This window comes from Trichosurus vulpecula, chromosome 4, assembly GCF_011100635.1.
Source record: "Trichosurus vulpecula isolate mTriVul1 chromosome 4, mTriVul1.pri, whole genome shotgun sequence".
In the NCBI taxonomy this organism is placed as follows: domain Eukaryota; kingdom Metazoa; phylum Chordata; class Mammalia; order Diprotodontia; family Phalangeridae; genus Trichosurus; species Trichosurus vulpecula.
The window spans coordinates 296,297,195-296,324,818 of NC_050576.1; the positions used below are offsets into that span (position 1 = coordinate 296,297,195).

The 27,624-nt window shown below is 41.9% G+C and overlaps 1 protein-coding gene across 3 annotated transcripts in view; it reads right to left on the reverse strand.

Annotated features, from left to right (window-relative positions):
- NRP2 (neuropilin 2) overlaps positions 1-27,624 on the reverse strand; it is a 151,170-nt gene that overhangs the window by 80,744 nt on the left and 42,802 nt on the right. For all 3 annotated transcript variants that reach the window (XM_036754602.1, XM_036754601.1, XM_036754603.1), the window contains exons 4-7: positions 21,148-21,378; positions 20,056-20,211; positions 16,994-17,163; positions 15,049-15,204 (exon numbers count right to left, since the gene is read on the reverse strand). In XM_036754602.1, the coding sequence (XP_036610497.1) occupies positions 15,049-15,204; positions 16,994-17,163; positions 20,056-20,211; positions 21,148-21,378 (713 nt within the window). The remainder of the gene's footprint in view (positions 1-15,048; positions 15,205-16,993; positions 17,164-20,055; positions 20,212-21,147; positions 21,379-27,624) is intronic.

Genomic DNA, 27,624 nt, shown 5'->3' on the forward strand with positions numbered 1-27,624 from the left:
GGACAGGGTCAAGGGAGAAAATTCAATAAAGGGGGATAGGTTAGGAAGGAGCAAAATATAGTTAGTCTTTCACAACATGAGTATTGTGGAAGCGTTACACATAATGATACACATGTGGCCTATGTTGAATTGCTTGACTTCTTATGGAGGGTGGGTGGGAAGGGAAGAGGGGAGCGAATTTGGAACCCAAAGTTTTAAAAACAGATGTTCAAAAACAAAAACAAAAAAAAAGTTTTTGCATGCAACTAGGAAATAAGATACACAGGCAATGGGGCGTAGAAATTTATCTTGCCCTACAAGAAAAGATGGGAAAAGGGGTTGGGAGGGGAGTGGGGTGACAGAAGGGAGGGCTGACTGGGGAACAGGGCAACCAGAATATATGCCATCTTGGAGTGGGGGGGAGGGTAGAAATGGGGAGAAAATTTGTAATTCAAACTCTTGTGAAAATCAATGCTGAAAACTAAATATATTAAATAAAAAAAAAGAAAAAAATATTTTCTCCCCCTCCTTTCCTTCCCCCTCCCCAAGACAGCATGCAATCTGATATAGACTCTACATATACATTCCTATTAAGCATATTTTCACATTAGTCATGTTGTATAGAAGAATTAGAATGAATGGGAGGAACCATGAGATAGAAAAAACCAAACCAAACCAAAAGAAAACAAAAAAAGAAAATAGTCTGCTTCGATCTGCATTCAGACTCCATATTTCTTTTTCTGGATGTGGATGGCATTTTCCATCATGAGTCTTTTGGAATTGTTAAAGGTCCTCGCATTGCGGGGAAGAGCTAATTCTATCAAAGTCAGTCATCATACAATGTGGCTGTTACTGTGAACAATGTTCTCCTGATTCTGCTCACTTCACTCAGCATCAGTTCGTATGAGTCTTTCCAGGTTTTTCTGAAGTCCACCTGCTCGTCATTTCTTATAGCACAATAGTACTCCATTACATTCATATGCCGTGATTTGTTTAGCTATTCCCCAATTGATGGACATCCCCTCAATTCCTAGTTCTTGGCCACCACGAAAAGAGCTGCTATAAATATTTTTGTACATGAGGGTCCTTTTTCCCATTTTTATGATCTCTTTGGGGTACAGGCCTAGAAGTGGTATTGCTGGGTCAAAGGATATGTACATTTTTATAGCCCTTTGGGCATAGTTCCAAATTGCTCTCCAGAATGGTTGGATCAGTTCACAACTCCTCCAACAATGAATTAGCATTGAACTATCGTTTCTATGGGAGTAATGATCAAATTTATACATAACATAGGCTCTGGATCTACTCTCCCAATTACATATATCTCCAGCTACAATCTCTCTCTCTTAAGTTCCAGAGCATCATTCCAACTGTCTAGTGGACACTCCACCTGCATGGAAATTCTGCTAGCATCTCAAACTCAATACATCATTACCTTGAGGTAAAACCTGCTCATCTTTCTGTATTCTTTAGTTAGTTTTGTGATGTTACCATGCTCTTAGCTACCCATTTTCAAATCCTTTGTGCTGTTTTTAAACATTTTCCTCTCTCCCTTGGTCCCAACATCTAAACTGTCAAATGCTTACGATTGACCTCCACAATCTCTTTTCGATCTGTCATCTCTACTCCATTCTCACCACCCTCATTCTAGTCTATGTCCTTGATGCCTCTCACCTATACCATTGTTACAATTTCCCAATTAGTCTCTCTGTCTCTAATCTCTCCCAAACCATACACTCCTGTCTAACTAGTCTTCCTAATGCATATCTCTCATCAGGTCACTCCAATACAGAAAAACCTTGAATGATTCCATTCTGCCCATTGAATAAAATCCAAACTTTTACCCTGATATTCAAACCCTCCATAATCCAGTTTTGACCTACCAATTCCCTCATATACTTTATACTCCAGCAAAAAAGGATTACCAACCATTGGATTAACTCATCCATGAACATGCTGCATGCTTTTCTACCTCCATGCCTTTGCTAAAACCTTATTCTATACCTAAAAAGTCATCACACCCAGCTATTGACTTTCTCTCCATCCTTCCAATGCTTCTACCTCCATGAAGAGTAGGAAAATATCTAGCCACCTTTGATGAGATCAAGATACCAGGCCTAGAAAATGCGTCCCATGGTACTTTAAGAACTGGTGTGTATGATTACTGAGCCAACTTTGGAGAGAACAAGAGCGATGCTACAACACTGGAAAAGGACAAACACTGAACTGATATTCAAAAAGGAAAAGAGAGCAGATTCTAGGCCAATACGCTTGATTTCAATACCTGGCAAAATTCTAGAGTGTATGATTAAAGGGGTATTTGGTGAAAAGTATGAGGTGAGCACAAATAATGAGCATGACTTCATTAAGAACAGGTCATGCCAGAAAAAAAACCCTCATTTCCTATTTTGACACAGTTATTAGACTGAAAAATCAGGGCAATGCTATAGTTATAGTTTACATGGATTCCAATGAAGGATTTGACTAAGTTTCCATAGATAGAGTGCTGGGCCTGCAGTCAGGGAGACTCATCTTCCTGGTCTCAGACACTTACTAACTGTGTGACTTTGGGCAAGTCACTTAACCCTGTTTGCCTCAGTTTCCTCATCTGTAAAATGAACTGGAGAAGGAAATGACAAACTACTCAAGTATCTTTGCTAAGAAAACCCCAAATGGGGTCCCAAAGAATCAGATACAACTGAAAATGACTCAGCAACAACAACTTGTGCTATTCCTATGGACAGGCTGGGGAGAGATGTGGGCTAGATGATAGCACAGTTAAGTGGATTCTGAACTGGTTGAATGGGGAGAGCAAAAGAAGGGGAATAACACAGCACCTACTATGTGGTGGGCACTGCGCTAAGCACTTTACGAATGTGATCTCATTTGATCCTTACAACAACCTTGCAAAGTAGATGTCGATGTTCCCACTTTACAGGTGAGGAAACTGAGATAGACAGAAGTTAAAGGGCTTCCCCTGGGTCACACAGCTAATAATGCCAACTTTGAACTCAAGTCTTCTGATTCCAGGCTGAGGCCTCTATCCACTTACTGCCTCTGGCAGCTAGGAGGACTTCAGTCATTAAAGATTTTTACTTCTACCAGGAGGGAGGTTTCTGGAATGCTCCGGGGATTTGTGCTTGGCCTTGAGCTATTTGACATTTTTTTATCAAAGACTTAGATAAAGGTATAGATGTCAAGCCTATCAAACTTGAAGATGAACAAAGCTGGGAGGGGCAGCTAATATACTGGATGGTGGCCAGAACCTCCATGGATCTTGACAGGCAAGAACACGGGGCCACATCTAATAAAAGAAATCAAACAGAGAAAAACTTAAAGTCTTATTTTGGGTGACCAAAAAGCTCTACTTCAGAAGTCCATACTGGAGCATATGTGACTAGTCAGCAGTATTTCTGATGGAAAAAAAAATGGGTGATTTTAATGGGTGCCAAGCTCAATGAGTCAATAGTGGGATATAGTAGCCAAAAAGCCAATATCATCTTGGGTTAGCAATGAGACAGCTTAGTGTCTAAAACAAGAGAGATGACGATGCCTCCTACTTCTTAAGTCTTGGCATCTGTTCCGAGCACTACGGTTTAGAAAGGAGAACGTCCAGGAGGGTGACCAAGATGGAAAAGGGTCTTGATATTATATGTTATTATTATTAATAATAATTAATAGTAGTAGCTAGTAGTGCTTTAAAGTGCGCAAAGCATTTGACATATGCTATGACATGTGTGTGATATTAACCATACTATGACATATATTTTATACCATATGACATATGCGCTATTTTATATATATACATATAGTGACATTTTATAGTGTATGACATATGTGATCTAATTTTATCTCACAAAATCCCTGGGAAGTAGGTACTATTATCATCTCCATTTTACAGACAAGGTAACTGAGGCAGGCAGAAGGTGACTTGCCCAGGATCACACAGCTAGTAAAAATCTAAGGCCAGACTTAAATTCAAATCTTTCTGACTCCAGTTTTCTATCCAAGGAACCTGGAAGAAAAAAAAGATTTAGAAGGCATTTGATTATTTCTAGGTGGCACAGTGGATACAGTGCTGGTCCTGGAATCAGGAGGAACTAAGTTCAAATCCAGCCTCAGATATGTACTGGCTGTGTGGCCCTGGACAAGGTAATATCTATTTGCCTCAGTTTCCTCATCTGTAAAATAAACTAGAGAAGGAAATGGCAAACCACTCCAGTATCTTTGCCAATAAAACCTAAAATGCGGTCATGAATAGGACTGAAATGTTTGAACAATTTCAGTTTTTAAATGCTGTCTAAAGGATTAGACTTAGTGTGCTTGGCCATAGAAGGCAGAATAAGGAACAATGAGTGGAAGTTGTAGAGGAAATGACTGATGTAATAACAAAGGAAACATTTCCTCAGCAGTGGCTGGTCCTCCTCTACCAGAGGCCTTCAGGCAAGCTCAAGGACTACATGTGGACAATGACTGGGGAGGATTCTTATTGTAGCAGTTGGACTAGGGAGCCTTGGAATTCCCAGATCCTGTGCTTCTGATGCCTTCCCTGATCTCCTCTCCATGTCGCCCCACTTCCCACCCCCCACCAGCCAGAAACCATCTCTTCCTCCACTGACTCTCTGAGCATGCCTAGAATATCCCATGCTGTATTTCTGGGTGTATTTATTAGCAGTGATATCCCTCCTTCTAGAGAGAAAATGCCTTAAGGCAGTTACTATGTCCCATTTAGTGGGCTTTTTTTTTCTTTTGAAGTGCCAAGCTCAGTGTTTTGCACATAAATGTTTAATTAAATATATAGTTCCATGAGATCCCCTCTCCAGAAGCACTCACTCAAAGTCATGTGGCTCATTTCCCTGTGTTCCCTACAAATAGGTAAAAGCCTTGTCAGTGAAGAGATTCCAGGAAAGGTCCCTCATGCTCCCATAATTATAGCACTGAAGAGAGAATATGTTGCAGGCCTACCTGTTGTAGGACTATATAAAAGAGACTTCAAGGTCACCTAGAATAACCCCTTCATTTTGCAGCTGAGGAAACCTGGGGCCATGAGAGGTTAAAAGACCTGACCAAGGCCCCCCAGGTAGCAAATGGTAAAGGCAGAATTTGAACCTGGGTCCTCCAGTTCCAAGTCTAGCCCCACTCCACTGCCTCCTAACTTCTAGAATTTTTTCCACCAGGCCTAAATGCCTTCCGGCTACACTGGCATCCTCTTTAAATAAAGGCAGTGTAGTAGAAGGGAACAAATACCAGTTAAAGACTCAGAAGATCTGGATCCTATTCCCAGCTTCTCCAACTTGGTTAATCATGGAGGACCTTGGGGAAAATGCTACAATTTTTTGAACCCCAGTTCCCTAATCTATAAAATGGGGGCAGTAATACCTTCCTTGATTGTCTTCAGGGTTATTGTGAGGATTAAATGAGATGCGCACATTAAGTGTTTTGTAAATCATTATATTTATACATTAACATACACACTTCTATTAAGATATATCATGCATATAGATTTAAATGTAAGATATTATCACCATGGTACCATGGACTCTGTACTACATCCAACCTACCTTAGAAGATTAAGGAGAATCTTTGTCATGTGTTTTGAAATGTTTGGAAAGCAAGCACTGTGTCAGCCCATCCCATGATGTAAATGGGCCTACCTCTCCCAATAGGTGATAGCTGTCATTTTTTATGTGGGTGCTGCCTCCCAATCCTCAGTATTCAGACCCTATCTCTTCATTAGTTGTGGTATAACCTACTGCTTATTTCTACTTTGCTGCAAGCCTGGAAGAGAGCCTAACTCTCAGAACTACAAAGGAAAGAGGAGATTTTTCAAAGACAACATTATACAATTTGGAGCCCAAAGAGAGAAATTACACATGGGTTATTCTTTTTTTAAATAAATATTTTGCCCTCCTAATAAATATTTCATTGCATCAAATTTTCTTCTTTTCAATCTACTTGGCATGGGGCACATGAGAAAGGAGGCTGGAAAAGAGAAATTGTTTCAGGATTTGGGGGGGTGCTGTGAAGGGGGAGGCGCATCAAGGGGGAAAGGAGGGAATTGAAACTGGGGGAACCAGTTAACACACTTAGAGAATCTGTCCAAGAAACAGTAGCAACAATTCATCTTGACTGCAGGATTCAGGGCTGGTCTTCTCCCCATCCCCCAGGCCTTTCCCATACACTCTCCTTAATCCTGACCATCAGGCGTACAAGCAAAAATAAATTGTTAATCAATGGATGTCATCCTGTTTAATTAATTAGTTGAACAAAATAGGAGAAGAGGGAGTATGAGGGCAGAATGATGTTAAGTTAGAGGGTGCTTGCTTTCTTTCCCGTCTGTAAATCACATTACTGACCCTTAAAAAACTTCTCCTTCAAGGCCAGAATGTTTTTTTTTTCATAGTTGTTTAGTTCCAGTGGATGTGGGAATTTAGCCAGATGTAGAGTCAGAAGGGAAATTTGGGGGGCTAGGGGGTGAAGATTGTGACACCCAAATGGTCATTTATGGCTGGGATGACCCTAACTTCTTTATTGTAGAGCTGGAATTGCCATCAAGCAGTGTTTCAGGAAATAAAGGGAAAGGGGCAAAGGGCAAGAGTGTGTATACAAGGGGTGGTGGGGGAGGAAGCATCCTATTTTTGGATGCAGGGGTAAAGGTAGGTGGGATGTGCTCATCTCCGTGTGTGTGTGTGTGTGTGTGTGTGTGTGTGTGTGTGTGTGTGTGTGTCTTGCTAGGCCTACTAGATTTATGGCAGGATTGCATTACCCCCATGGAGACGCTGAGCCCTGGAACATAGCATACTAACAGGATTAGGGTTTTAGGATTTGAGACAGAAAAGCATGAGGGGGGGAAGGAGAGGAATACCGTACAGGGATTTTAAGTGGGGGGTGGGGGGGCTCGGGGAGGGAGAGAGAGGAGAGTGAGTGGTAGGTAATAAGCACAGTATTTTGGAGCAGAAGAGACCAGGGAGAGCTCTAGACAGGTCTCCTAAAGCTGGAGAGAAAACCAGTAGCAATCATTCTTACTGGGACAGCCCAGAAGAGAGCCTTGAGTGGTGTGAAGTGTCCTGTTCCGCCTCCAAGTTCTTTTCCCTAGACTAAAGAAGTCCTAAGATGGGGGCCTTATGATGTTTCTGTGTAGGTTAGAATGAGCACTTACATTTCCCCAGAGCTTTGAGATGGTGAGCGAGGGAAGAGGAAAAAAAGATGGCAACAGCAAAAGACAGAAACCAAGGAAAACCAGTACCATTCAGTCTGGGGCAGGAGAGCAGCTTGGGGAGCACCATGAGTGAGACCTGCCAGTGTGGCCTCAAAATTCAGAGTGAATTCTGACAAATATTGGGGGAAGGATGAATGTGACAAGTGGGCTGGAGATCTTTCCAGATTTGCTGGGAAACCTGTTGGTTGGGAGCCTCTATCCTAAGACCAAGCAAAGTCATTATTATCTAGACATGTCCTTTTTCATGCCTTAGCATTAAGTAGTCCTCTGCCACAGTCCACTACACTAAATGAGGATGAGGGAGCCCATCCAGTGAATTTTGTTTGAGGTCTGGGGACCTCATGGAGACTGACTCTAGCTTCATGAGATAATCCAGGCCCTATAGAACGTCCTGATGCAGAAAAGTATCTAGGCTTCTGGGTTGTGAAGTTTTTCCTTTAGCTTTCTAAGGGGAGACACTAAGGGTCTGAGCTCATCCCATGACAAACAGATAATGGGCAAATGCAATTACCAGGAAAGGTGGCACTGGATTTTTTTCCATTATAATTGAGGTACAGATAAATGGGAGGTAGAATTAAACTGGGAAATACTGATATAAAAAAAAAAACATAGGCCCACTCTAGAAAATATGTTACCAGGGTTGAGCTAAACTGGGTATTCAATATATTACAATAGTCATAACTTCTGAAGGCTGATACCCATCACAGGACATTAGTTTATGGTTTGAGACATCATCCTAATCTTATTTACAATAAATGAAATTACTACAACCAAAAGGGATAAAGGACAGTGAGCCATCCAACAGAAAGTTTAAAAAGATGCTTTTTTTTCCTTAAGGATCTAACACTCCTGACCCAAGAAAGAAATCTTTTTCAAATCAGTGAGCATAGGGTAAGTCTATATTTGTCTGAGATGGCTCAGGTGCAGCCCTGGACAAACACAGGGGGTTGGACTGGATGGCTTGTCAAGGTCCCTTCCAACCCAGTGATTTGAAAAGAGGCAGAAAACTATCCCACAGGGCCTTGTTACTCTTTAAAATTGATAACTTGTGTCTGCTGAAGATGAGCTTTGTGGGGCTAATACATTAATTATATCTAGAGAGTGCCTTCCATCCAGAGATTTCAAAGTGCTTTGCCAACATTAGCTAACAGCAAAATTTGTATGTCCCTTTCACTAGACAGAAAAACTGAGGTATGGAGCTATTAGATGACTCACTTGGGAATAAAATTCTAGGAAGAGTTGTTTGTTTGTTTAAAGCCAGAAACGACATAGGGATGACTTGTCCTAACCACTAGACAAAAGTTTTACAAGTGGTTTTGGTCCAATTAGCTCGTGGAATGTTGTGAAACTCTCAAAAAAATCTCGAAGCAAAATTAATTTTAGCTCACTTTGACTTAGAAAGTTATCATTAGTTGAAGCTCACTTGGTTAGGGGTGGGAGGAGGTGATTAGAGAGAATAAAGGAGAATCACAAAGTTAAATGGATGATGATGAAACTGAAGCCCCAAAGAGATTAGGAATTGGTGCATTAGATCATATTGCCTAGAGCACAAGATTTTCTTTGGATGCCCATTCCAGAGAGATCAGGCCACAGGAAGACACAGCCCTCCTCTTGCTTATAACCCTTGTAAGTGTATTTTATACATATATGTTCTCTGTGGATATAAGATTCATGGGGGAATATTGGGCCTGAGTGGACTAGGAATCAGTTCGGAAATCAGGAAGTAGCCTAAATTACACTGTTTAATTTAGTACCCTCAGGGATTCTGTGTAAATGGGATAAGTCACTTAGCCTCTTGGTACTTGTTTCTTCACTAGAAAAAAAAGAAAAGTCTCCCCTATACATTACAGAATTGCAAAGAGGGATAAGAAATGCCTGAAAGGCTTTGATTAACTCAGTGTGCTTCCTTGGATTCCACTCCTCTTTCCTACCTTTTCAACAATGATTTCACTCTAGAGTCATTCTGGATCCTCTTGGGCCACTTGTTCCCTGACACCCTTAGTCTGAGCTTCCTTTCCCCCATTATTAAGGCAAGGTGTCTGCCCCCATGTATAATAAACATCAATAGCAAAAACCAGAGTGATTTTAATGGGAATGACATCAAACCCCACTTGATCAGCCTATCCTGAAGTCTAACGTTTTTTGTTCTCAGATAAAAAGCATGACTTACTTTGGATATAGGGTCCCACACCCTCTTCAGACCTTGCACCACCAATCTAGTCACAAGAGTTAAATGAGATAAGTTAAGGGTTTTGCAATAGTACTGGAAATATACCTCAAGGAAGCCAAAAGACAGAAGCAAAGGTCCAAAGCACACTAAGATATTCAGAGCAGCCTTCTTTGTGAAGCAAAGAATTAGAAACAAAGTGGTTACCTACAGACTGGGGACTGGTCTAAAAACTATGGTCTGTAAATAATGTAATATCATCCTATAATTAGAAATGATGAATATAAAGAATTCAGAGAAACATGAGAGGATATATATGAACTGATGCAAAATAAAATATGCAGAAGCAAGAGAACAATATAGACAATGACTAAAATGATGTAAGTAGACAGATCACTGAAAGAAGCTGAACTTGAAAAAACTGAAGATTCCAAAGAAAAGATAATGAAATATGCTCCTTTTTTATAGCATGGTGGGGGGGTTGGAATGATATATTTAAAACTCTTCCTTCCTTTCTAGTCTTCATACATACTACTTTATGCACTCTCCAGTCCTGCCATACTGGACAACTTGCAGTTCTGCACATATGTTGTTCTGTCTCCCAATTCCATACCTTGGCACTACCTGGGCCTCATGGTTGGAATATACTTCCTCTTCACCTCTGCCCGGTTTCCTTCAAGGCTCAGCTCAAGCACCCCCTTCTATAGGAAGCCTGTCCTGATCCCCTCATGCCTGGAACAAGCTCTCTTCCCAAACCATCCTGTACTTATTTTGCATATATCCTAAATATACTTAAAAACATACATACTGCATCCCCTCCCCCAGAATGTGAGCACCCTGAAGGCAGGAACTGTTTCACTTTTGTTTTTCCTTTACCATCGCTTAGCACAGTTGCCTGGCCAGCAGCAGGCTCCCGATAAAATGTTTGTTGGTTGATTGATTTATATAGCTCTCTGTAGTTACCAGGCATTTTACATGCATGATCTCATTCAATCCTCACAGTCACCCATTTGAGGCAAGTAGTCTTTACAGATAAGTAAAGTGATGCTTAGATGGGTAAGTGATTTACCTGAGGGCACATAGCTTGTTAGCCACAAAGGTGGCACTCAGACCCACCTTTCGTGACATCCAAGTCCACAATCTGCTGTCCACAAGCCCTCTGGGGCCAACTTGGAATCCCAGTCCCTGAATTTTAGACTGGAAAGAGCAACTTTGATGAGGTCTGACCTATAATGTGCTGAAATTGGAACCTTTTTTTTTCCCCTTTCTCTGCATCTTTTTGGTGGATAGATACTGCTCTCTTTCCATCTCTCTCAGCATGTGTCTCCAATATATATAATACGTAATTATGAATACACCCCTCCTCGACTATTTACTACCCTATGCCTGTGTTTGGGGCGTTGTTAATATAGTTGGCAAAACCCAAAGCAGTAGTTTCTGTTTGTGGTTTCCAAAAAAAAAAAATGTATGTGAAATGATTTGTATAATCTCAGTGTGCACATGGGTTGGAAATGGGTTCCGTCAGGCATATTAGCTCTCTGCCTTGTGGTTTAGCTATAAATATGTATTAGGAGGGTCTGCCCCTTACAAAAAGTCATAGGTTTCACATTCACTGCCTATGGAGTCAGACAAGAATGTGGGGTTGTGTTACACATGTGCGCTACATCTTGCTGGAAGTCTCTTGAAATGCCCCAACCAAGTTAGTCATTTTTCTCTTTAGGAAGCATACCATCAACTGTTGAGTGGTAAGTGACAGATCTGCTGGCCAATGGGAAGGTAGGAAAGGTCTGATCGGTCCTGACCTCCCCTAGCAACATGGTAACTGTTCTGTTATCAGCCTCAGCCTTTCTTCGACCTCCAAATCACAAATGGTGTTTTTTGAGGAAACAACACAGCCGTCCGTTCCCCGCACTGCCCTGAGTCCTCATTAATCTTGTTTTCCTCTTGGTTTCCTTACTCCCTCGACTTTACTAGGATGCCTCAATGCTGATAGTAACTGGGGAAATCGAGGGCTAGTTCCCAAATTTTCTCAGAAAACGTCCCATTCCCTTGTTCACACTCTATGCCCAGGGAGGGCATTTTAAACACACGCTAGAGCAAACAGGATGCTCCATCTTCAGCTCGCTGTTCTCACAGGCTCTGCTCTCTGAATTTCTCTTTCAAGCCCACCACTTAGCGCCAGTTCAATTGGCACTGTGCCCATCTATTCGAACTCAGGAGGTGGTTCTAGAGGGCTGACGGAGAAAGAGGCACATGCACACAGAGATGAGGCCAGTCCGTTCACCTCCCCCCCCCCACCTCACACACACCCCTAGTCTCACACCCCAGCCTCCACCCCTGCTTCCCTACTAACCCCACCACCTCCCCTCCTCACCCCCGCCTCTACCTCGTGGCACCAAATCAAACTGCGGCAGACTTGACAAATCTATTTGGCACAGTTCACTCAACTATTCCAGCCTGAACCGTGCAGAGTATGGCACTGACTCACCAAGAGCCGTGTGGAATCTGCACATTAAATACAGACATCTGGGAGTTTTCCTAATAAAAGAACAGCACAGATTACTATTGAAAAGGGAGCGGGGCGAGGTCTCTACCGCCTGACCGACTGAGCTAGGTGATGGAGCTCATGGGGACCAGGAGCCTTTGCAATAATGCAGCTATTTCTAGAGAGTCGGCAGATGAACTTCAGTGGGGAGATGGAAGGGTTCATCCTTTTTTTCCCCTATCACTGCCCTGTCTGCCCCACTGCCTTTCCCACTTTAATTGGATATAACTCACACACAGAACAGTTCTGAACCTCCACCAGCATGAGGAACAGGGACCTCTTATGAAGATCACCAAGACTCTCATAAAAGTAGGAGATCTGGGGGCTTGGGCTGAAGGACAGAGAGAGCCATAAATTGAGATAATTTCTGTTAAAAAATGTTTAAAACGAAGAAAAATGAATTGGAGGAATACTCATAGTTGAATCTGGTTGTTAGTTAACTCTTCCCTGTAGAACGGCTGCTACAGCTAAAGCTAGAGAGGACAGCATCCTATCAAAATGTGCAGCACTAAGGCATTTCCGAAAGGAGATTTCCTACAAATGGTGTTTTAAATAGCATCCAGATCCATCTGCATGCTTTTAAAATCAGCTCATGGTATAGTATCCCTTTGGCCAGCACTGCTTAGTCATGGAGCCTTGGACTTGGACTCAGTCAGGTGATCCAAATCCACCCCAAGAATTTTGCTGTTCCTTACCCACCTGACCTATACATTTCTTGGTTCTAACAACAAGGGGATGAGGGAAAAATGGAAAGAAAAAAGTAAAGAGATGAGTGAATGCAGCCTCCTAGTTTGACATCCCCCTTCCGTCTCCTGAGCAGAGAGCCCTTTTCTCTTTAAGCTGGAAGGAACCTCAGAGATGATCTAATCCAATCTATTCATTGTATAGATAAAGAAACTAAGACCCCAAGACGGGGAGTGAGATAAACACAGGTAATAAGTAGTAGTTTAGGGATTCAAACCCAAGTCATTTGACTCGGAAAATCCGGTTTCCTATTGACTATAATTCCTGGCTTTGCCCCCTCCCCCCACCAACCCTGAGGTCACTTTAAGAAACTCAATCAAATAAACTTAATTCGACAATCATTTATTAAGCGCCTACTATGTGCCAAGGACGGTAGGGGCTAAGGATAAAAAGACAAAACACAAAATAGTCCTTGTCCTCAGGGATCTTATATTCTCTTGGAACAAGTGTGGTCTGACTCTTTTTTTCCCAGATCTATACATGACATAACAGAAAGTTTAGCAAAGCCATTCAATGGCTCAGTAAGTCTGTTTCTTATATCTATGTATCTATAGATATATATCTATATTTATATCTATAAAATGGAAAAAAACATTTTGCCATTGAGTGAAGTCCATAAAGCCCTCCAATTAGATGAACATTACCAATCACTGTAACATCAATTTTAAAAAGAGATTCCTTTTTAATTCTTGCCCCACTGAGTGAGATAGCCATTCAAACAAACGCCAGAATCATTAAAGGCACTTAAGAGAAGAACAGCAAAAAGTCCCATCTTAATTACTGATACACCTGGGCCACACCAGACCAAGAACTCCTGGTTTCAAAGTGTGTGTCCCTTGTATGAGTGCAGGCACATACCCTGCCTCTTCACCTTCTCCGAGGTCTGGGTGCAGGGAGATAGAAATCACATCCTGGGGAATCTTTTATAAGAACGTAATTGGCTTGGACACTGCCCATTTCAATGCTTGTAGCCAGAACAGGAGAAGGATTTCTTAGGGTTATCATAGAGTTACCAATCATTAGTCAGAAGGCACCTTGGAGACCATTTGGTCCATTCCTCTTATTGTAAAGATGAGAAGACCGAGTCCAAGTTTGGCAAAGTGATTTTCTAAGGATTGTGCAGACCATGCATGCCCAAATGCTGAGGCATCACAGTGTCGTATGTCAAAAAGAGGAATGAATTGGAGGTTTGATTCAATCCTACCCCCATTGCTTTCTGCCTGTGTGGCTCTCAGGTAAGTTACTTTACCCCTCCAGAACTCAGTTTCCTCATTTGTAAAATGAGGGGGTTTGACTAGGTGGCCTTAAGGTTCCTTTATAGCTCTAAAACTATGGTCCTACTTGATGGGGAGGAAGGACTTTCTGCTTCTTCTGTTCCCTCCTTAACCCTCCTCCCCATCCCTTGGGGATAAGTAAAGTCATAAAGAAAAATAAGTAGCTTCTTCTCCCCCATGATGACTCAGAGAGACAGCCCCCGCCCCCAATCCCGCCATGATGATCTGCAGTTGAACTTGCCTCATGGCACTACAATCCCTGGGTCTGCCCTCTGCCCTTTGCAGTCCTGTCCCCAGGGCAAAAAAAAAAAGCATGCTTTGTTTTCAGCAAAGTATGCCTCCTGCCAAGTATACTGTACAACACCATATCTACAGCGCCATATGAGGGGCAGCTCGCAGACAGTGCGCCATGTGTCCTAAGGAAGCCGAGTGTCAGACATCCATATGCACAACAGAAAACTAAAAACCCTCACACAGGCCACACCTCCAGGAGCTGCAGCTGGAGTGGGCACAAGCAGAGAGTGTTCAATGCATCACTGCCAAGTGTGATTGCTATCACAGATTCCAACTCTCTGACACACCGAATTTCTCCTCGTTATTTATTGTCTTCTTTATTCTCTGGGACATTGTGATCCCCTCTTAGGATTTGTGCCCTTTCATTTCCAGGCCTCAGTAACTCCTGAACTGCAGCTACATGTGGCTTTGTGATTGTTAACCCAGCATGTGGACGGGGCTCTGGCCATAAATGCTCAATGAATCTTGTATGGTGAAACATGGGCTGTGAAAGCATTTTCTCCTTCATTTGCAGTCAGAGAACATACTGCAGGCTCTCTCTGCTGTGCGAGATGCAACACCAGCCAGGTTGTCTGAGAAACTGTGTTTTCCAATCACTTTAGCATAAGAAAGAGGATTTTCAGGGCTGGTCTATCCTTCCCAGCTCCCTCCACCCCTCCCTTCTCCCTACCCACCAATCAATTATTCGAGCTTCACAAAACAAAGCCTATTCCAGTAGGTGAAGTTTATTCTAGGTTCTTTTCTTCCCTCCTCCCCACCTCCCCTCCCCACTCTTTTCTCCTCCTTTCTGTTCAAGTGTGCATTTGAGATTGGGAAACAGATTTACCTTGTGGTTTTTGCCATGCCGGTACATCATCCAGTCTTCACCATTAGTGCTGACTTCCAGCTTGTAGGATTTGACATAGTAGCCATTCTGCGTTTCCCGAGAGATAGCTCCCTGGGTTGCAATGGCTGTAAGTATAGTCAGAAAACGTAGGTCCACCTGTGGGGCATTAAAGATGGATGAGGAGAGGGAGACTCAGCTACAGTCATAACAGGACATCATCTTGCTTTCCTTTCTACTTCCTCGGCTGACACGCCGGTAATGTGTCCCAGTGCCTATGGCCCACTGTGGTTACTGCCAGTCTTGAATCTACTTTCACAACCAAACATAACTATTTGGCATTAAATTGGCCACATAGATAAGACAAATTTTGTTCCTTTTTTTGTGATTTTTTTTTTGGTAACCTTTCTTTGGTTGCAGGGAACAATGCAGAATGAGATGCTTTTGAGTAAAAAACAGCCCAATGGCACAGGATTACTCCAATATTAACATTACTGGGTTATTAACCAAACTGTGGGAGACCATAGCTAATGAACACCATCTTAATACGGCAGTGGATAAATCCAATCCAAGTGGATAAATCATCATGTCCAATGTCCCTGCCTTTCTTCCCTCCCCAACATTGCTCCTTCCTCCATTAATTTTGTGGGTCGCTAAAGGGTCAAATTTTATGCAGAAAGTGCCAGCCTAAAGAATAAAGATTCTGCTCCATTTTACATTTATTGGAAGAAGTGTGTGCCCAACCCTTTAAAGCATCTACTTGTCCATGATGCCAAATCCATTTAGGAAATTGCTAAATGTAATCCCCTTACTCCTGTTTTTCTTGAGTGAGCAAAATTTAACCAGTGCATGCCATTTCAATGGAATTCCACTGAGCAAATGTTTTCTGTGTATCTACCATGTGCTTAGCAATTCTAAGCCCTAGAGATTACCAAAAAAATATCAGGGGAGTTCTCAACTCAGAAACACACAAGAGAAGAATTTAGGGAATAGCGAGATTGTATGTAGAAAGTACCCAAATGAGCAGGACTAACAGCAGAAGTTGTGGGAATGAAGATGATGAAAAGAACAATCATCTAGGGGTGGAAAAGGAAGGCTTCATGGAGGAGGTAAGAGCTGAGCTGGATTTTGAAGGATGAGTAGGGACTAGACAAGCAGTGAAGAAGAGGGAAGGCATTCAGTGCTTTCAGAAGAATAGCTTCATAGATGTGTTTATGCTGGTTGGTATGCCAGCTGTCAGAACCATTGTAGACTCCCAGTGTCTCTAAGTGGTCTTTCTCTCTCTCTGGCCACTGTGGGCTCTGCAAAGTCCATCGTGAGCCAGGGGTCACAAGGTCACATCAGAACTTGTGCTGACATGTCAATGGGAAATCAAGGCTGTCCTGGGCCATAAAAGCATGAGTTGCCCCTGCTTGGAACTCACAGAATTCCCCTGCTTAGCTGACCTCTCTCCAAGGGGCCACAGTTAGGTCACCTCTTTGTTGCAAGGGCTGGCTACACAGCATGAGCTGCAAGCCTTGTTCAAAGGGAAAGAAAATTATAATCTTGAGAGTTGCAGAGAAGGGCCTGACCAGCCCTGGCTTCATCGCAGTAGTAAGGTTTCCCCCAATTGTGTTGGTCTACCAGTGACATGCAAAAGGCCTTCATGGTGAGGTTCCCACCAAAGCAGCTGCCACCATACTAAGCTACCATGATGAGCTACCATCTAGATAAGGGAATGCCCATTCTCAGGACACTGTCCGTGTTGTCAGTCTCTCTGTGCAATGGTTGAGGGAGCTCTAGATCAACTTACAGAAAATTTCCTTGGATATCAAAGTAACATCTCTGCCATTGTGGTTACCTGGGAAAACAATATTTCTGTTGGTGTCCCTATACAACTCAGTGTTCCTTTTCTCCATCATATTAATTGGGATTTAGGCTCAACCTATGTGTCTTCTGGGCTGAGTACCTGGAGATATTCCTTGTTGGAGTCCACGTTGGGGGTCCAGCCATTGTTGTCACCATGAAGCCGGCCCTGCTGGGGAGTCCACCTGCCATCAGAGTAGGTAGAAGAGGCACTAATCTGCTCATTGGAGATCCTGCCTGATTCCATCCCCAAAGGAACGTTGCACTGGAAGTCTAGGGCACAAAGGGATATTGAGAAAGTCAAAAAACAAAACCATAGCTCTCAATCCCAAACCAAAGAAAGTCACAAAATCCTCTTCAAATTCCAGAACAAGGCTTTATAGGTACTCTTGGGTCTCGAGAACGTTATTCAGGTTGACAACTGTCCGCACCCATCCCTGCTGGACTCTATAGAAACTAAACTAGCCATAAAAGAAACCAAGCTGTGGATAAATAAGAACTATCATGGAAATTGAAATTACAGTTTATAGCACAGAGTTGGCTCCTACTTCAGGCTGCTGATGATCATTGTTGCCGGAAGATGCACTATTACAGCAGTACAAATACATGTGAAAAAAGTGGAGGCAATTTGAGTGGGCTGATGTAGCTTGCAAATGCAACTCTATTAACGTACACATGGGAAGTTTCCTTCTCTCCTTCCTTCCTTCCTTCTTTCCTTCCTTCTTTTCTTCCTTCCTTCTCTCCTTCCTTCCTTCCTTCTCTCCTTCCTTCCTTCCTTCTCTCCTTCCTTCCTTCCTTCTTTTCTTCCTTCTTTCTCTTCTTCCTTCCTTCCTTTCTTCTTTCCTTCCTTCTTTTCTTCCTTCCTTCCTTCTCTCCTTCCTTCCATCCATCCCTCCCTCTTTCCCTTTCCTTCCTCCCACCTGCCTTCCTCTTTTTATTAACCTCTTTGCTTCTGTCACAAAAAGCAGATGCCATGGTACACAAATATATCTGAAGTTTGTGAGTACTCTCCATATGCACACGTGTTACTCAGTATTTTTTTTTTTTGCACCATATGTCCATAAAAACAGATCTAGTAGTTACTTACTCTGGTCCTGCTTCTATGAAGGAAAAAATTGCTTCCCTTCCTATATAGATGCCACCAGTGATGACTGCTGCTAGTGCATCCAAGGTTACGGCTTCTAAAGAACCAACAATCTTTTCCCCACGCGTTAAAAACAGCATCCTTTAGTGCTGTGGTTGCAGCCGCCATTTATTCTTGTTGATGTTTATAGTCTATGATCCTGTGTCTGCCTCCCATTCTAGATCACCTCTGGTTGAAAAAGGCCATCCTGGCTTCTGACTGCTGCAGGCCAACCTACTTGGTCTCTTGCTAGGAAAAGGGAACAGTCCCAGGTGATTCCATAACACTTTAATTTGTGAATCTTGTGAGTTTTTAAAGCGATTGGTTACTTCTTTTGTCCTAAAAACTCAACTTTAGAAATTTTTCTATGTCAATTAGTCAGTAAATAAACATTTTTTAATTGCCTGCTAGATTCCAGGTACTGTAAGGTAAAACTCTCAAGGAGTTCGTGGTCTAATAGAGGAAACAACATGTAGATAATTACATAGAAACAAGCTATATACAAGATAAATTGGAAATAATCAACAGAGGGAAGGTGCTACAATGAAGAGGGATGTGGAAAAGCTTGTGGTATAAGGTCAGGTTTTAGGTGAGCATTGAAGGAAGCCAAGTGTGTACATGAGAAGACATAAGAAAGATAACAAATCATCTTATGTAGAGTCAGCTCAGTACTTTAGTCTAAAGACCACTAAGGTTCCCAATGAAACCCTACTAGGGAAACCCTACCTGTAGCCAAAAAGGGTCCTCAGTAACACAAAGCCAAAGGTTTCTCACATGCACAGTTGTGAAAGGCTCTAGTGTGAGAGGTTTCCAATCTGGAATATGCATACCCTTGGGGGTACAAGAAGCTCACCAAGGCAGTACAGGACTATTTCATCAATATTAATAACATTATAATACATACAAATAATATAAAACAATATCATATTATAATATTTCAGAAGGATTTAATTCTATCTATAATGATTCATCTCTGAGAAACGGGATATTCAGTTTTGTTCACAAGCCTCTTTTTTTCCTATGTACATAAAGCAGAGATACTAGACGTGTGATTTCATTGATAGAGGGAACTCTGAGGTGCTGAAATTCACTCTACCAATACAGGTCAGCACTTTTTCTGCAACTTATAGTCTTAGAGAGTCACCTAACCAAGGTGTCCGTGAGTTTGGCCAGAACTAGATGAACGTGTAAATTGGAAAATGATTAACAAAATAAATAAAATACAATACAATAAATATATAATATAAAACATAATATATCACATTGTTTCTTTATATTATATAATTATATAATATTCAATATTTATTTATATATTTTATAATACATGTTTATATATTCTATAATAATATAATAATAAAAATAAAATAAAATGTAGATAATGTTAATTTGTAGTTTTCTAAGGCAATATGCAGCCTGTAGGAATGTTTCTACTTGAGTTTGACACCATTGGCCTCTGACCACCAAGAGCTAAATCACAAAGGAAAAAAAGAGGGAAAAATAAATTTACATAATTGTATTATATATTTAAAAGGAAAGCATATAAAGCAAGCATAATAGATTTGGAGTTTCATTTGCAATCATCTTTTTATTATACTATGTTATGGGAATACTTGTTTTATTCCATAAATTAAACTGTTTTTTAAAAAATTGAGTCACACCGCCAATATGGTTCAGAGAATGTAGATCTTCTTGGCTGGATGGTTGACTCTCCATACCAATGCTCGAGACTTTATTTCCTTTTGTAATGAATAGGGAGCACAGGAAAGCCAAGAGGTATAGGGACCAAAAAAAAAAATTGGGAACCCTCGTTCTAGATGCTTTTTCTCTCAAGAGAAAACTGAACCAGAGCCTACCACTTCCTTAACCTCACGGCTACATCATGTCCTTGTCACTCTGCCCCAGCATATTTATATTTGATTTATATGTGTTCCAGATGTATATGTTCAAGTGCACATACACAAAACTGGAAAGTTTTTGTAAAGAGTCATGGGCTATATCATGATGAATATTACATCCATAAAATGCCAAGATTTCCAACTCACTTTCAGGGGTTTCTTGAGGAATTAAGTAGTAGTGTGCTGAGAACCCATCCTTGGCCACTGCCATATCAGTGTGGAAGGTGAGAGAAAGGATGCCAGTCGAAGATCGGAGCTTCGAGGGAGTTTTAGTGCCACAGTATTTGCCGATCAGGGGACCCACTGGAAGATGGGGAGAGAGAGGTCAGTAGAAAGGAAACGGTAAATTTCCTGCCGATCATATAACAACCCCTCACCCCCTAACTCATTTTAGTTACTCAATGTGCAATCACTATCTGCCTTACTAGAATAAAGTATATATGGTAAAGCAAAATGTAAGAATGGTCATTCTTGATCAGCGTTCACATTCTATTGACTTAACCCTGCCTACATGCATCTCTTTGAAAAAATGCTGCTCCCATTCAGTGTTGGAAAAGGAGCATCTGTAGCACCTATAAGGAAGAGTGGTTAATGCTACATGTTTCTGTTTGGGTACAGCTTCTAATTAGAGAAGAGTCAACTTATGCAGAAACTCTGGACCCATGGAGTTGGAAAGATCCTCTTGAAGTTAGGGAGTCATAGATCTTGAGCTATAAGGAACCTCAAAGGCAACCAATTCAACTCTTTCATTTTATTTTATTTTTTAGACAATATTTTAATTTTTCCCCAATTATATGTTAAAATAAGGCTTTGAACTCTTTCATTTTATAGATGAGGTAACGGAGGCCTAAGGAGCTTAGATGATGTGCTCAAGGTCATAAACATTGTAAGTCTAAGAAATGGGATTTGAGCTTAAGTCCTGATTTCAGAGGTAGTACTTTTTCTAGTGTTATCATCTTGCCTGGGCCACATTCATTTCCACACAAACTTCCTCCAACTTAGCCTAAAAATATAGCATGCATCTAATTCTCAAAGAATCCCAGGGCAGAAGAAAGGACAACTTCTACACATCTCGTGTTCTATCTTTAGTCGAGAACAATGGGTCATCACCCTTTGAGTTAGCGCTACAGAATTCTTTATAATTTTAAAATCTTTGGTTTCTTTTTTTATCTCACTGAGGTAATTTGTAGACAGAAGGCAATCTACTGAGAAAAACGTCTACGACCCATCAATACTCACCATGAGGAATGCCATCCCAGATGTCCAGCCAATCATATTTGCAGTCACCTTCTCCCACCTGCAGTGGATCGTGCTCCAAGTCAAAGGTCATAAATTGAAGGATGATCTCCATCTTGGGTTTGGCTAAAATGGTGAATGTACAATCCAGATTGTGTGGGTATTTATCAGGGAACCCAGGGGATTCAATGGTACCATTCAAACTGGTGAAGTTTCTTGAACAATCTTCAGAACCTGGAAGTAAGAAAGAATTGCAACATTAAAAAAAAAGTGGTCTCTTTTTACTGTGTTTGATAGTCCAAATGTTTGGGTCAAAGTCTCAATTTTTCCCATTGGACAGATCCTTGAAGAACCCCCTCTCAGCACCCAACAATTAAAGTCCCCAAACCAGTTCTTCTCAAGCACAGACCAAGGGGAGAAACATCTGGCCTGATCCACATCTCAGGGAAACAACAACTAAAATGTTTTGGGGGACGTAGAGAAGTGTATGTGTATGTGCATTTGTGTGTGTATGTGTGTATGTGTGTGAATTCTGCTGAAAAGAACAGAGTCTCCTTTCTCATCTCACTCAGCTGCCTGCTCCAGAAATGTAAGTTATTTCAATCCTTAAGGAAGGCTTTCTGATTGCCAGCAGGCAAAACAATGTTACCACTTATTTATTGCTGACCTCAACACTGGCCTCCATTGTACCGTGGCCAACTAAGTGCCCCCCTCTCCCCACTGAGATCCAAGGTGCCTCAGGGGAGGGGCAAAGGGGAGCCTGGGTCCCCATTCATGTCATGACCATATTAAAACTAGTTGCTCTGTAGTAATCAGACAATTAACAATTGGAGTTTTTAGCCGCTGAATCACAGCAGGGTATAGGGGATGTTAAAGGCTGTTCTACCACTGTCTGGAGAAAGATATCATTCGGAAAGCTTCTAATTTCTGTGTGATAGAGACGACTGGTACTGGTGCCTTCCTAGAAAGGATGGAGGCCTCCTCATTACATGCAGCACACATTCCTGTCCCAGTGTGGCTTTGGACAGCAACAGCTACCCTACCCCTCAATGCCTCTAGGTGGAGTCATCCTGTATACAGGGAAAAATGTAAGCATCCTCAGGACTTAAGTCTCCTGCTGCAGCCAAACAGAGATGCCAATTCTCCCCATTTGACAACATGACACCATTGTGGCTGCAGCAACAACAACAACCACACACACAGGCACACAAACATACCAGAGCCAACACAAGTTATCTAGCAACACACTGAATGCAAATGCTAACAATTAGAATTAATTGCATTCAGCGCAGATAAAAAGGTAAGCTGGATTTATGAAGAGAATCATACACACTCCAAGCATGGAGGAAAAACACAGAAATATTCAATAAACCAGGTGTTTACTGGCAAGGAAGTGTCCTCTGGGGATTGCACAGAAATATAACTATGTGATGTCAATAACCTGATCTTAGCCTGCGGCGATGTCTTTATCCGAGGCTCCCTAGCAGGCCGGTTCACTAGTATCTTTATTGATGATGGTTCTCTGGAAAGCAGTGAATGTCTGACTTTTAAAAGGTGCCATGCAAATGTGTATTGGAGAGGAAGAAATGTTCTTTTCTTTAGATTTGAGAAGGAAATGCACACACACACACACACACACACACACACACACACACACACACACACCCTTCACCCTCAACCCTGTTCACTGAAGCAGATTGGCAGGGCAGGGATACTGGATCCACGAAGACCTCGAAAAGAACCTTTTCTTAATTCTTTGGAGATCTGTCTCTAACCACAGCGGCCCAGAGGTTCTGCACTCACTCCATCATTCCGGGATATTTACACCATCTGGGCAAGCCCTTGGGCTGCTGGAGCATGAAGCCAGACCAGTAAGGCCAGAGCTAAGCTATCCTCTGCCCTGTCTTTGTTTCCTGTCATTCTGGCCTCCAGTAGTGCTTCCTCGGTTGGCCGCCTGCTTCGCCCAGTATGATGAGATCCAGGGCAGCCCAGCAGAGCACAGCCGGCTGGCAGATCTTCAAGGGGTCCGAGAGGAATTTTGAAAAGGTTAGGGTTTAGCCGCTGCTGAGCTGCCTCCCCTTGTAGCCGGGCTGGCAGGGCCACATGCGTGGCAGCGAGAAAATTAAACCTCCATTCTCAACTTGCAGGTCAGCTTTGAGAGCCAGGGGAGGAGTATTGACTTTCCCTCCTAGAGCCTATCCTTACTGTAATTCTCTTTAAAGAGGACTGGAATTTCCCTTGGGAGTAGGGAATTAAAGCGAAATCCCTGGTCCCGTCAGATGCTTCACACAAGAGGGAAATTTCACTTGAAATTACCAACAGTTTCAAAGAAGGTTCCTGAAAACACCCCCTCCTTCCTGTTCCTCCTCAGCACCACCACAAACACACTCTCTTCCAAACCACAGCCCCCATCTCCTGCCCATGCTTGCTCCTTTTGTTTCAAAACAAAAGACTAGAGGAAAGATTCTAAAATACATTTGATTCCCAGAAGATTGTGCCCAATTATGCATGTTTGGGTACTCAAAGGAAAGGTGTGTCTCTGCCCCAGGGCTGTTACTTCCATCAGCTTGCCCCTGGATCAGAAGAGATTCTCCGCCAGGTAGATACCAGGATACATTCAACAGTAACAGCAACAACCACCACAACAACCAGACCTTTTTCTTTTAAATAGTGGGTGCCTAACTCTTGATGGCATCAGGAAACCGGCCTGCTGTTCTGGGCTTGGCCCAAAGACCAGAAAGAAAGGCATACTGAATATTCAGCACAAATCAGAGGGATAGGGATGGGACCCATGCATGATTTCATTGCCATGGGGAACTCCCAGATATGGGAGAATACTATCCTACAATTGTAGGTCAGCACTTTCTTTGCAGTCTTTAGAGCTGCCCAGAGTACTTAGAGCTTAAGTGACTTGACAAAGGTCACACAGCCATTATGGGTCATCGTCAGAACTTGAAACCAGGTTTTCTTAACTCTGAAGGGAACTCTCTATCCACTATTCCATGTTGCTTCTCTTAAGTCAGAGATACCAGGAAAAATATAAGCATTCTTAGGACTAAAGTTAGGTTCTTCCTCAGCTCTTATGTCAAAGGGGTCAGACACATTAAAAAAAACAAACTCAATCCACTCAGATGGACCAGACACCCTTCTCTACACTGCATGCAAAGATCTGCCAGGGAAAGTAAGTGGTTTCTACAGCAGGGAGCTATTTCTTTCTAAACAGCTTTAGCCCAGCATGATTTCCTAGCTGCTGTATAATTGGAACAGCAGTCCCCAAAGCAGAAAAACCTGAACAAGGGTTTCCAAAAGTATCTGGAGCTTTTCTAGAAAAGTCTTCCAACTAAAAGCCAAACTAAAGTAGTTATGTTGAAAGCAGAGTTTAACCCAGACCACTAGAGTTAACTTAGAGCCTCAACTCAGGGGTGCTAGGATTCCCCCAGTTACATGTTACAGCTGAGAAGCCAAGCTCAGCCATCACCAGGTCCCAAGAAAGACACCTTGAATTCAAGTTCAAGAGACAGTGGGAAAGGAATGAACCTCTAACTCTTTCGATTCTCAACAGTGATTTTTAAAAAATGATACTTGAAATTTCTGCTGTTGTTTCTATCCATGATGGGGTATCTCATTTTCAAATTTGCAAGGTTTTCCTCTGACTAACCTTCTTCTATGCAGATAACCAGTCTGGTATATTATGGAAATGCTTGGTTTATTTCATAAAGTAAAAATAAAATAAATAATTTTTTTTTAAAAAGAGAGAATAAAAAAACCAATTAAGTGATATATGATCCCTTATAGCCTACTTTGGCTGGAGCCAGCCATGAAGCTCCCAGACCCATCACAAGATTCCCTGTCTGCACCGAAGCTGTGAGTTTATCTCTCTCGGTATATTTCTTCAGCAATGTTTTAATGGTATAATATACTGTCGCTGGGCTACAAAGCCCTCTGGTATGGGTATTTGTATATCTCTGTTTACAGTTTCCCCCTGTTGCTCTCTTTGAAGAATGCTAGCCAGCAAACAGAACTGTGTTTGTTTGGATTTTTTCAGTATATTCATGCATTTCTTTCATGTTTGGTTGATGACGTAAACTCTGTGTGTGTGTGTGTGTGTGTGTGTGTGTCTGTGTGTGTGTGTGTGTGTGTGTGTGTGTGTGTTTTCCCAGGACACCAACAGTGGAAACGTGGGCACGAGGTCTGGCACCTCAATGGATTTTCAACTCTTCTTCATTTTGTACCCATGTATCTACACAGCTGGATGTGGTGTTCAGGGATGTTCCCCAGATGGCCTTACTGTGCCCACACGGGAGACTGGAAGGTCCAGTGGGTGACTTCTTCTCCCTTTTGTACTGCTGACATTTGCATGACCAGAGGTCCAGTCCTCAGGGCTGAATGCTGTATCACCACCTAATATCCACCTATAACTAGTATTTATTTATTTTTTAAAAAAATTTTTATAGCTAGCATTTATATACCACATTAAGAGTGTTTTTTCTATATATGTTATCTCATTTTACCCTCACAGTATTATTAGCCTCATTTTACAGATGGGAAGATTGAGATACAGAAAGTTTACTTGGTTTGCCTAGGCTGACACAGCTAGTAAGTATCTGAGGTAGAATTTGAATTCAGGTCTTCACAATTGCGTCCTAGCAATCCAAAGATGTGCTGTAGCATTTGAAGTTGTGCTGTGGTGGGTCCTTAAACAATGACATTCAACCTGCAGGACCCTCTGCCCTGTACCTGACTTCCTGACAATCACCTTTCCTTCCTTCTATTTACTAACCCCTCCACCAGAAAAAGGAGGCATGGTGCTCATTTATATTTAAAACTGATGTGGGTGAAAATTTATTTTGGTTTGAAGGATTTCTGAGACTAGAGTAATATCCTAAGCTTAAGAATGGTAAAAAAACAAAAACAAAAACAAAACAGTCCTCAAAATGTCTATTTCTCATTGGAAAACTTATATAGACTGATGGATGTCTGATAAAGTAGGCAGAACCAGGAAAACGATCCACACAATTAGGAAGGAAGGAAACATTTGTTAAATGCCTACTATATGCCAGATGCTGGGGCAACTAGGTGTTGCAGTGGACAGAGCACCAACCCTGAAGTCAGGAGAACCTGCGTTCAAATCCAGCTTCGGACACTTACTAGCTATATGACCCTGAGCAAGTCACTAACTGCCTCCAAAAAAAAAAAGAAAATCCAATAAAAAAACTACATGCCAGACACTGTGCTAAGAATTTTACAAATATTATCTCATTTGATCCGCACAACAACTGTGGAAGATTGGTGATATTATAATTAAGGAAACGAAGGCAGACAGACACAGAGCTAGTTAACATCTCGGCTAATATTTGAATTCAGTTCTTCCTAACTTCAGGCCCTGCACCCCGTCCACTGCCCCATCTAGACGCCTCACATATACAAATGTATACATAGAGAATGATGCCAAGATAGACGCTGTAATTATAATGACCATAACGTTGGCCCTTGAGACGATGTACCTCCTTCCCTTCTTGGCAGAACTGAGGAGCTATGACCATGGAAAAGTGAACATGCTGTCAGATCAGTGACTAGGTTGGTTAGTTTTACTTAATTTTTGTTCTCAATTAGATTGTGAATGCCTTGACAGCCAGGATTATCTTTTGCATTTCTTTGTGTCTGAAGTACAAAACATAGAAGGCACTTAATAAATGCACGTTAACTTAACTTGATGTTTTACTTTATTCTTTGTCACAAGAGATGATTCAGTGGGTTGAGAGCTAAAGGTGAGGTAAAAACAGAAGCTATCAATAACCATTCGTTTAAATTGGAAAAGAAAATTACTTCTTTCATCCATGTCACATTGTTCCTCCCTTTAGATCCTGTGTGTCTGTTTCCTACATAAACTTTACCCAATGCAATTTTTGAGTGCCAGTGAGTACTGCTTCCAGGCTGGTGACTGGCCTATTTCTATTGATCCCAGCTTGCTTTTTAGAATTATGGAGGGCTCAGGATGATACTGATAATGTTATTTCCAAGAGGCTAGAACCAGGCCTGTCTTTGGCCATAAAGTGTGTTGGGCCCTGCTGCATTCTTGTCTTCCCCTTAGTTAGGCCTGGGGCTCACCACCATAGGCCACTAACCTCTTCAGGAGCAAGTATGCCTCCTTACTCACACCCTGTGAAAGTCTATGCTCCTGCTCACTCACACAGCTTTCCTCCTTTATTTTGTTGTAAATTCTTGTTCTCATGCAGACAAATCTGACAAATATTTAGACAGAGAAGACATAAAAAAGTGCTTTCAGCAGCTACCACTTCCTTTCAAGAACTGTTTGGCAAAAAAGAAAATATATCTGAATAGTTCCCCTTGCATTGAACTCCAGAGGCGCCTGGATTTCTCCCCTCCATGACAAAGCATCCCCTTTGCCTAGCACTACACCAGTCACAAAACCTCCAGACTGCAAAGGAGGTGAAATGCATCATTGCTGATGTATGAGGA